This window comes from Adiantum capillus-veneris, chromosome 25 (assembly GCF_014529385.1).
Source record: "Adiantum capillus-veneris isolate H3 chromosome 25, ASM1452938v2, whole genome shotgun sequence".
Lineage (NCBI taxonomy): Eukaryota > Viridiplantae > Streptophyta > Polypodiopsida > Polypodiales > Pteridaceae > Adiantum > Adiantum capillus-veneris.
This window is the reverse complement of record NC_140955.1, coordinates 659,105-670,683: the sequence shown is the minus strand read 5'-3', so window position 1 is coordinate 670,683 and position 11,579 is coordinate 659,105. Positions and strand designations below refer to the sequence as shown.

General features: G+C 40.9%; 1 protein-coding gene across 1 annotated transcript in view; it reads left to right on the top strand.

Annotated features, from left to right (window-relative positions):
* Positions 1 to 3,769: 3,769 nt before the first annotated feature.
* The window catches only part of LOC147424304 (uncharacterized), a 101,410-nt gene continuing 93,600 nt past the window's right edge, over positions 3,770 to 11,579 (top strand). Inside the window, exons 1-2 of the mRNA XM_086500825.1 lie at positions 3,770 to 4,006; positions 9,043 to 9,122. Coding sequence (XP_086356951.1) covers positions 3,854 to 4,006; positions 9,043 to 9,122 — 233 coding nt within the window. The 5' untranslated portion in view covers positions 3,770 to 3,853. The remainder of the gene's footprint in view (positions 4,007 to 9,042; positions 9,123 to 11,579) is intronic.

The window sequence follows — 11,579 nt, the reverse complement described above, 5'->3', positions numbered from 1 at the left end:
TGCTTTGTGTGTGTCCCAAAAGTCTTTATCAATCCCTACATAGGAGGGGGAGAGCCTTGCAAGTAGGGGATGAGAGAGAAACACGCACACACACACACAAGCTCCCTTTACACAAAGGGAATGAGGGACACATGTCAGCTCCCTAGCCCAGATGCCCACAAGGTATACCCAATTCCTATTGGATGGCCTTGGAGGTGGACCAATGAGAATTAAGCTAGAGTAAATCTAGTTTAATTAACTTAAAAACACTTAATAAAAGAACCAATAAGAATTAAGCTCTCTAAAAGACTATTGGACAATCTCCCAAGGGGACCAATGAGCATTCAGCAGCCCAATGGCTTGCCTGATTCCTATTGGCCAGGAGGCAAAGGGGTCCAATGAAAGTTTAGTTGCATTTATTAATTACCTAAAGCTCTCACAAAAGGGGAAAGGGGGACACATGTCAGAAGGCTATCACTATGCTGCGTAATTACCATTGGCTAAGCCCGGGGAGGTCCAATAGGATGCTAGCAAGAGCAAATAGCAAGAGGGGTCGACCAAGAGAGAGAGAGGGGGCTGATTTTTCAAAGGCATTATCACCTACACACTCACACTAGCTTGATATCTTGAGGTCTCCCGCTTTGCAAGTGGCCAACTTTTAGAGCCCGCCACACACATCTTCAATAGTAAAAAAGGAGGGCAGAAATGGAGTGAACCATAAAATGAAATCTTTCTAGCAGTTGGTTACTCATATAGTTGCCTATAATGTGTGTTCATATCCATAACACTCAAGTTACAAAAACTCTCAACCCCTTTTCCCTTCAAGTTTCTCCAAAATCTTCCACCTGCACGTGCCTTTTCTTGGACTTCAAAAAATTGATGCTTGACTTTCTATGTTCTTCTCTTGTTTTGAATCAATGCCTTGTATGTATGCAAATGACTTTGAAATTTCTCTTTGTCCATAGTTGCATCTAGGTTTATCAAGGAGTTTTGAGCATCTTGACATTCTTTATCAAACCACCTTCGTGAACTACCTTTTGTTGATACCATAGACATGCTTTATGGCAAAGCATTCTTCGGCACAAGAATAAATTTCTTGAAAGCTTCCCATTTAGTTTCCAATGGTGTGTCATGCAAGTTGTGAATGTTCAAAGGCTTTTTTAATACGTTAGCATTAATCTTGTCATTCTTGCATACTCGATGGCCTGATCTAAGCCAGATATCAACACAGGCTAGACAAAGCCATTTTCTCATCCAACTATAGGTTTTCATTTTGATTACTCTATTACATCTTCAAGGGATCAAAATTAATTTTAATTACTTTGTAGTACTTTTAGGCTTCACAAACAAATGAAAAATGGTGATATTACCCTACCCTTATATCATAGGTGTCCTTGACTGTAAACATATGAAGGAAGAGAGGTAACATATTGCATGGGATCCACTTTTTAATAGAGACATCATTTTACTATAGATGGCTATCCTACTTGGTGCTTAAGAGAATCAATCATCCACCATCATCTCATTACATATAGCACACACACACACACACACACACACACACACACACACCATTAGAATACATCGCTTAAATTTTCCTTTTCATTATACCATGGAAAATATTCATGTCTTAGGATTTATCAATTTGCATCATATATGATACATTGTTGTCTTGTTTGGAAAAAGAAAGAAATTAATGTTACTTTAAGAGGTATTTGTTCGTAGCAGCATGTCTTGTCGTTAGGGAAAGCTTGAATCTAAGCATATTTCATTGTAGGTATAGTACCTCCATGGGAGGACACACCTTGATCCCTAAAAGACTTTCTTCTAGGTTAATTATTATAACACAAAGCTTTAATGATGTTGCAATACATTGAGGATATTGCATAGAGTTCCAAAGAAGATATGGCAGATTAAAGCAATGAACATCAACAACCTTATCCTCAAGAGGAAGGAGATCATTTTACCATTTATATATCATATGTACCTAAAATACTTTAGATATATATACCTCAAATATGAGAATCATGCTAGCATGAAATGATTTAGGTACTTGAACATAAAGTTGGATAGGTGCATGAACCTGTAATACATTAGGTTTTGAATAACTAAGAATACTCACTGGACCACAAAAATAAACATTAATGATAGACATGCATCTTTCACTTGAAGTTCTGCTAGAACATCCCTTCTAAACAAAGGATCCATAGAACATTCACAACACATACATAGATTCTTAATCAATTGGTTCTCATATACCTTGAGTAGGGCTTATGTTGCACTCTGAATGAATTTTACGAAACCAAATATGACTATATGGACATGTCTCTCCTTGAGATATCTAATGTACATATCTTAATCATATAAGCATCATTGTGTGACTGAAAGCTCACCTTCTATCCTTAATTGAAACTGTGAAATTTTATTTGGAGTTTAAATGCTAGTGATCTTTTAGCGTCTTAACTATAGATAGAGCTCTATAGAAATCTAGAATAGACTAGATTCAACTTTTGGATTTGTGAATATCTTACTTTAATAGAAATTTTCGTTCTATGGTCTTAAGCATTTGAATTTTGTTTTGAAGATTCCATGTTTAAAGAAAATATTGAACAAACATTTTATTTACCGAACAATTAGAAATATCTAAAATTTCATATAATTAAATATTATTGTATGCTTCTGTGGCTTATGAGAAACCAAACATAAGACATATATTTCAAGAGAAAAACGTACCTTAGAAAAAGAAAGATTTACCTTTGTGTTTGGGAGACTTGTATGCTTACCCTTGTGCGTGTAGGGGAAGCTTGTGTTTGCCTACCACTTACTTGTGTTGAAAGAGAGGCTTGTGTATTGTGTGCCAACCCTTAATGTGTTTCGAGGGCAAGATTGTGTGAGTGCAACAAAACCCACAAAAGGGAGGTTTGTTGGGGTGTGGGCCTTGTTCCACTTCACATATATGTGAAACCCTTTCACATATGTAAACCAAATGTGCAAACCCATGTGATTGTCATGTAGAATCTTATGCAACCATCATATGTGGAAAGGGAATGATGTGTATGGTTTAGAATTAGCCACTTTAGTGTTTGCATGCGTAAAAATTCAATTACTATTTCTAACTGCTTGCGATGCACAAACATTATGCAACCAACTCTCTTTCTCTTTCTATTGAATGATAGCATCTAATTAGTTTTGTTAATGATATGTATTAACAATGAATGCTACATTGGATTATACATTGTAAGCTCTATCATATATTTGATTTCTCTCTTTATCTCTATAGGTGTATTTTTGATCTACCATGCCTAGGCTTAAGCGATGCGTCTTAAAGGCACATCATCCTCTCTCTTCCTCTTTTCCAATCAGCTCTCTCTCTCTCTCTCTCTCACACACACACACACACACACACACACACACACACACACACACACACACACACATAGACATATACAAAAATGTTCCCGCAAGATTTCTCTTCTTCTTCTTCATCCTTTTTTTTATGGCTCAAAGAGAGCTCAAGGACCAGCGCACGCATTTAGCCTAGTGGTTTAGCTTGAGTTTCATACTATGTACGTGATGAGTTCAAATGCTACTCATTAACATTGGTTTTAAATGGTGACGTGCATGGACATGCTAATTGGAGATCCTAAAGGATCTTGGGGAGATTCTATGTAATGAAAAACAAAAGTAGAGCCAGTAGTAGTATATCACTATAATAGGGCAAGGAGAGAGAGAGAGAGAGCTTATGATTGGCTCACAGCTTTTGCTCATTTCCGCCGGCCGATGTGAACCCAGCCTTTACCTTGTTACGCAATGTAAAGGGCAAGATGCCATTTTAATTTTCGTTTACGTAACATTTCTGCAGCAGCAGACGAAGATGGCCATAGCTTGGCGCTGCAAGGGTTTCGTGTACATGCGGCGTGCACTAAAATGCTCATCGTCTCTTCCCTCGTCGTGTCGCGACGTTCGAGAATCATGCTTGGAGGCGCACCGAATGCTGGGTGGAGCTCATGGTCTTGCATCATCCCGGGTACTCTCATTTGATGCTAAGTTTTTCTCGTCGATGGTAGTACGTAAGCTGAAGAGGAAGGGAGCATCGTTATCTGGTTGGTATGAATGTTTTGGAATACAGAGTGCAATCTGCGTGTTTCCATGATTTGAAGGAAGTATCTTCCTTGATCCTTTACGAAAGTTGCTATCATCTTTGAGGAGTTTTTTTTTTTTGGGCAACGATGTAGGTTCACACTCGATGCTCATTCAGCTTTCCTTTGTTGGCAAAGTTTTGATGGCCAAGGCATGCGTGGAACACGTCTGCCTGGTTATTTATGTCTAATGGCAAAAGCCCTTTGGGGGAGTTTATTGAGAGTTACACCAAAGCTTCATCTTTAGTCAAGGCATGTGTGCTCCAGGAGCTTTGCTTCTTTCTCATGTCATATCTACAAGACAGGGTGTGTAATGTGAGGGTTATGTATACATCAAGGTGGTGTGTACGACGAATGCAAAATGAACCTCTATGGAGGTGCGTAGTGCTGGGTGATGCGACCACGGTCTAGACTGAAAAGGATTGAATATCTTGCCCATGTGCGAAGAAAAGAGTATCGATGTCTTTCCGCTACTTTGGAGGAACCTACCGAAGTACCTCAGTGGGCTACGAAGAGTATGTAGTAGCTCAATCCAAATAGCTGTCAAAGTGGTGGATGTAGAGAAAGAGTGTGAGCCAAGAAGGTGAGCACAACGAGCCTTCCTCATGGTTCAAAGACTGATGCTACAGGTCGTAGTAAAAACTCCATGCCTCTGGGAAAGGTCCAATTGATGACTCGAATTTGGAATCATATGTAGAGTGCTTGGTCTATATCCCAATGAGGTAAGCATGAAGGCTAGGTCTGTCGGAGAGCCTTGATAGAAGGGGTGTGACCTCGGAATTTGCAAAAGCCATGTAACTGCCTTTCACATCATGAAACATTTCTGTACGTTAAGAAGAGATGGTGAATCACAATAGCATAAACTTGGAGAGAGAGTGAGAGTGTGTCAGGTGCAGCGAAAGTATTTATGGATTTAGCTCGGATCTAGTACTCCACACAAACACAAGGGACACTTTACTTCACTTGAAAGAATTGAACTGAAAAGAAAGGGAGAGATGAGAGAGAAAAGAGATGACATAGGGATGTCGGGTCCCAACCCTCAAGGGCCCCCTTGCTCTGTTGCTAGAGCAAGTACTTTCTTTATTCTTGCACAAATGCTCATACAATGACTGGATGCTGATGCTAATGGATGCTGATGTTACTCATGTCGGGTACCGGTACGTACCGGTACGTACCGGTACCCGGTTACTGGTTACTGGTTCGACGACGACGACGACGAGGCTATGGTTGAATGTTGAACTGCTAACTGTGTCGATGGCAAGGGGATTGCTACTACGACAAGGCTAGGGGCTGAAAATTGGTGGTGATCAAGAGGCTGAGATCGTTGGCTGTTCAGGCTGATGAGGCTGATCAACCTGGCTGAAAACGTTGAGGAGAATTAAGAGAAAAACGCTGGCCTTCTCTCCTTTCTGCTTCTTGCTGGAAACGTTGGCCATGGGCTGCCCTTATACCCACCAAAGGTTGGGTCGAGCAGAGAAAAGGCAGCCCTCACGATTCATTTAATCAAAAGGCTGAATTGACTTATTAAATTATAAGGTCCTAAGAGGTGGTTCGTGCGACAAATTGCCTACATGATGAAGTGCTGTCCTGTGCAAGAGAGGGTATGCAAGTGTGACCGGCCTGGACATGCACGTCCTGCTAGAAGCTCACAAAGATGCCAGACTCAGTCCTAAGTTACCGGATCATGCTAGACTGTGGCAGAATGTAAGGTGCAACGGATGTGAATGTTGAACTTTGCTCAAGATGAGTGCTCCGAATTGTGCTCAAGGGTTCCTTTTACTTACGGAAGGGAGAGCCTTTCGTTCCTTTAGTGAGAGAGTGCAAATGATCACTAACAAAGTGGATTAGCACTGTGAATGAAGGTGCTGAGACGGAGAGAGAGAAGAATATGACACGAAAAGTTGTCAAACCCTCCTCCGAAGGCCCCACTCTCTATGGCGAGAGCGGTCTACTATCGCTTGCGCAAATCTCTACAATGCAATGGACTTGCCGACGATGATGAGGAGGACGACGAGATGGGCTGAAAACTGAAAACGCCAAGGGTTGAAATCTGCAAATCTTGTATCTGTTGAATTCTGCCTCTATGTCGACGATGAGGGCGACGACGCGCTGAAAATGCAGATGCTGAAATTTGCAAATAAATGGATGTGGACGTGTTTGTTGGCAGTTGCTTAGTATGCGAAAAGGTCAAGTTTGACAGGCATAGGGCACAAGGGTTTCTATAGCCTTTACCCATACCCTCCCGTCCCCGGGAAAACATTGCCATGGATTTTATTTTTGATCTTCCCAAGATTCAAAGTGGGCAGGATGGCATTTGGACAGTCATCGACATATTTAATAAACAGGCCCACTTCATTCTGAAGACAGTTATGAAGACAGTTAAGCCGATCATTTAGCGAAACTATTTGTCTCACAGATTTTCCGATTACATTGCATGCTTGAGTCCCTTGTTTCGGACACAGACCCCTTATTTACTAGTTTGTTTTGGCGGGCAATCTAGGAGATTGGCACACGGTTGCAGTTCTCGCCCTCGATCCACACGCAGACAGACGGGCAATTTGAGATAGCTAATTCAATGGTTTTGGATTTGTTAAAGTCTTATATTTTGGATCAAAAATATTAACGGGAAAAGTATTTGCCCTTGGTGGAGTTTGCCTGCAACAACACATGGGGAAGGCGCCGTTTGAAGTATTTGAGGATGGTAAGAAGGTTCCTCAATTTCTAAGCACCAAAGACAAGATTCTTTTGAAGCAGATTTTTGAAGAAGTCTAGAAGGCATGGAAGGCCATCTAGCAGTTCAGAGGAGGAGAGCTCTTCCTCTATTGACAGTGACCAGATCAACAACAAAACCAAGGAGTTCAAGGAAGGGAGTCAGGCCATCAAGCTTGAGACGTTTTCACGCTACCACGACACCCATCAAGTTCTTGAGTTTGTACAACAGTTTGACGTCGCCTTCTCTGGAGAACGATTCTCAGAACATTCTAGGCGGCATCTTACTTGAAAGGAATTGTACAAACATGGTGGTCTACTCTGTTGTTACGCTGGGAAGCCCACGACGTGAATAAAATTCACCAACGTTACCATGAAACGCGTTTCGGTAGGTAAGAACAGGTGAAACGTTTCGGGCCTTGAAACGTTTCGCTCACCAAGTGAAACACAAGCCGTTTCACTAACAACAAGTTACCATGGTTTTAGTTTCAAAGTCGCTAAATGTACGTTTCGGTGTCACGTTTCACTTTGCTCTCATTTTTGATTGAAACGTTTTGTTGTGAAACACCGCGTTTCAAGGTGAAACGTTTCGGCCTTGAAACGTTTCGCGGTTACGCTGTTCAAGACAATTTTCACGGCAACTTGGATATCATATGAATATGCAACAAATGTCATCACAGCTTGGCATCACTTGAAAATGAATGAGAAAGATACATTGGATGACTACTGCCAGAGGTTTTGGGATACTTATTTGCCAGTGTCTTCGTTTCGGAAGATTACTTTGAAAGACCAGGTTGAGCGGTTTTGCTATGGTTTGCCGAAAGAGATTTGAGACTATTGTCCAAACCAGAAGTTTGACTCTATTCAGAGACTTATGCAACATGCTAAGGAACGATTTGGAACGCATGCCGGCTCATTGACTTATCTTACAGATAGGATAGTAACTCCACCATATCAAAAAGAATGAAGCAGCGGAACTGGATGACAACTCATCGTAGGATTCTTCACTGGAGAATCCGATGGTAGCACATCCGAAGGTTCCGACGAACCAAGGGAACCAGATGCAAGTTCATCAAAGTATTCTAGAGAAAGGGATCAGATGATAGTGCGTCTTAGGGTTTCGACGATTGAGACTGACGTGCCAATGGACAAGGGAAGCTAAATAAGCTACCCACAGGTCCCAGGGCACCAGGAAAGAAAGGAAAAAAGGGAATCAGTTGGTAGATTAGAGAATTCCCAAGACCCAGGATAAGATTTTTGAAGTAGATAAGTACAATCTAGATCTAGATACTGCTTTTGCCAAGGTGCGCGAGGCTCTTGAGACGTCTCAAGCACGGCTTAAGAAGTCGACAAGATTCGACGCGACTTGCAGCTGAAGGAAGAAGATAGGATTCTCTTATGGTTTGAGAAGGCACACCTAAGAAAACAAAAGGGAAAAGAGCGGCTTTTTCCAAAGATAAGAATGCGAGACTATAGTCCTTTCCAGATTCAAGAAAAGATAAATGATGTATCCCTCAGATTCAAGTTGCCAAACACTTGGAAGATTCACAATGCTTTTCATGTGAGTCTCTTGAAACCCTTTTAGGGTGAGGTGCCGGTGGACAGGGAGCCGGTTGAGCAACCTGAAGAGGAAGAGAGCGTCTTAAGTTTCCTAAGGGCCACTTGTTTGTTGATGATGACTAGAAATGGCAAAGTAAGCCCTCTCTAGCCAAGTGTCCTTGTGTCAACTTAAATAAGGCATCTAACTATTAGGTAGGTGATTTTAATTTGTCTGGGATACACATTGTCTTCTCATAGAAATCATTCAACACATAAACTAATCTTAAAATTTATTTTGCCCAGATTTTAAAAGGTTGTCAAGGCTTAATAAACTTGCACAATTACCTCAGCTTTTAGTGTGGTCTGGCTCAACACAAGCCACGCTTGTGGCTTACTTTGCCCTAGTCCGTTCACACTGACCATACCTTTTTGTTTAAAGAGCTTCGGAGGAAATGAAAATAGGAAATAAAATATGCAGAAACCAAGATAAGCTTCCTAGTGATAGTGTTTTTAATAATAAAAACAAAGCTCTCAATTAAGGGAAGGCAATTACGTGATATTGAGATAGCATAGACAAAAAATTTGCCAAGTATTGTGCTATTGTGCATAGAATAGTTTCTTTTTTGTATATGCTAGTTTCAATTTTATTTACAGGATTGTGGTGATTTTATTTCAGGAAAATGGTGGTGAGCATGTCAATGATACAAAGTCTTCAAAGCAAGTGTTAGAAATTTCGCTGGGCTCGGCAGAGCACATGTAATACCCTTACTCTTTCTCATACTTGAATCTCTGTGTGGTACCACCTTTCATTAATTGTTACCGTGTGCAAGTGTAGGCTTGCATTTATGGGCGATCATTGCATTTTTTTGGTGTGTGCGTGTGTCTATCTAAAGATATATGCATGTATGTCCTGACATATGTACAAAAGCATACATACATACATATGTACGTATCTATCTACATATAAATACAACTGCGTGTGCATATGTGCGTGCACAAACACAATGCACTTACCGTTTCATACACACCTATCTACACCCTTGGGCTCTACATATGTACTTGTGTAGCTTTCATGCATAACTATATACACCCTTGGACTCTACATACATACTTACGTAGGTGCATACATTCTTACATAAATACTTAGGTAACACATGCATACTTGCATAGATAGATAGATAGATAAGAGGAGAGAAATAAAATGTCTTGTCAATCTTTGCAAAAGGCTAAAATGACATGTGAGACTAAAACGTTAAACCTTGATATGAGATACAACAGTCTGAAAAGAAAAGTAAGGTGATAATAGTAATAACACAAAAGTGTTGTGTTAGTGCCTGATTTATCAGGGCTTTCAGGGCAGTCAGGCTATTACTTTTTGAATTGTAACTAAAACCTTTATCTTTGAACCTTAGGGATAAGTGAACATTGGTATTTTATATTTTGGGGAAGTTAGTTGTGTGTCTCGTGAATTCTCAGGACGAGAAGCAGTTATGTCTATGCCTGTTGATGCAGTTGGCTCTCTCCTGCATTAGTTCTGTGTTTTCTGCTGTATTACTGAATAATGATGATGAATTGCACACTATTTTCCCTCTATCTATGATGTTATGTACCTGTTTCCTTTGCAGTATGGTGTTTGAAGTATGCAGTTTCCTGCTTCCTGTTTGATATGAATTGTATGTTTACTGCATTGGTTATTTGTTATGGCAATGTGTGCCTAACATTTGGCGATCCTGCAATTGGTTCGAATTTCGCCTAAAACCATATGGGTGCTAAGGAATGAATCACAGCGGCGACTTGTTCCCTGATAGTGACCATTTGCGGGATTTTGCGAACTGGAAAACACCGAGGGAAGAGTCTGAGGAGTATGCATCACAATTCTTGAAAGAATTCTACCCACAACTGCCCAACGAAGGCAGAATTCTCATTCTCGAAAAGGTAGTTACAAAACTGTTACCCTTTGGAGCCTGTAATTTACCTTCAAACTACAATGTGCATAATCAAAGAATGCTAGTACAGTATTCTAGACAAGGGAGAAGCAGCAATGCATGAGTGAATCAGGGCAGGGGTCGAATGTTCCACAACATTCATATGGAACAAGGTTTAGACTTAGAAGGGAATTATCTGTAAGGGGGAGACAAGTAGATGAGTTAGATGGTGATGATCAACAAGAACCAATAGGAGAACTTGCTGTAGGGGCAGATATTGTTGGGGAGGGGACTGAACTGCATGAACCTGAAGATAGGGTGCAGGAAACCCCACCTGCAAACCAAGAAGGCCAACAAACCACTCCACCCACAGCAAACCCACTATTGGGACAGTTGGTTAATGCATTACTAACTCAAACACTCTTAAGGACAAGAAGGCAGTTGCAGTTTGTACCTGCAAGAACAGGTAATCTACCTTTTAATCCACTTCTGGTAAGAGTACCTGCACCACTTCCAGCACCACCAATGGTTGCACCAAATCCCAAAGTGGGAGCGGGTAAGTTCAGCGGGAAGAAAACCCAAGATGTTGATAGCCATGTTGGTCAGTTTCAAACAAGATGGTCTGCCAGTGGGTATGAGGCACTTCATCCAGATGCAGTGAAGAAAGAACATTTTGCAGCAACATTGCAAGGCAAGGCCATGGATTGGTTCATCCAGTATGGCATGGGAGCTTTTGCTGATTATAATGACTTGAAGCTTAGATTTCTTTTAAGGTTCAGGGAGGACAAGACACCTGAAGACATCTTGAAGAAATTGAGAAGATTGAAACAGGAAGATTTGCTAGTGGAAGACTATGCACAAAAGTTCAGGAATTTGAATAATAGGTTGGAAGCAGCCCAACAACCTTCTATGGAGCAATTGGGAGATTATTTTTGTAAAGGGCTGAAAAAGCAGTTCAAGAGTGCAGTTGCAGGGAGACCCCCACTAGCCACTGCACAGGATTTTACTGAATTGGTGGAAGCAGCAGCTAGAGCTGAAAGGAGATATGGAGGCAAAGCAGAATTAAAAAATAAGAAGAAGAAAAAGACTGAGGATTCAGATTCTGAAGCAAAAGACTCAGGATCAGATACTGAAGATTCAGATTAGGATACTGAAGAGGAAACTGATTCTAAGGATGAAGAGTGGGTAGAAAAGAAGAAGAAAAAGAAGAAGAAGAAGGGAAAGAAAAAGCAGAAGAAGGACAAAGATAAGGAAAAGACTGACAAGAAGCAGGGAAAGGATATGGTTA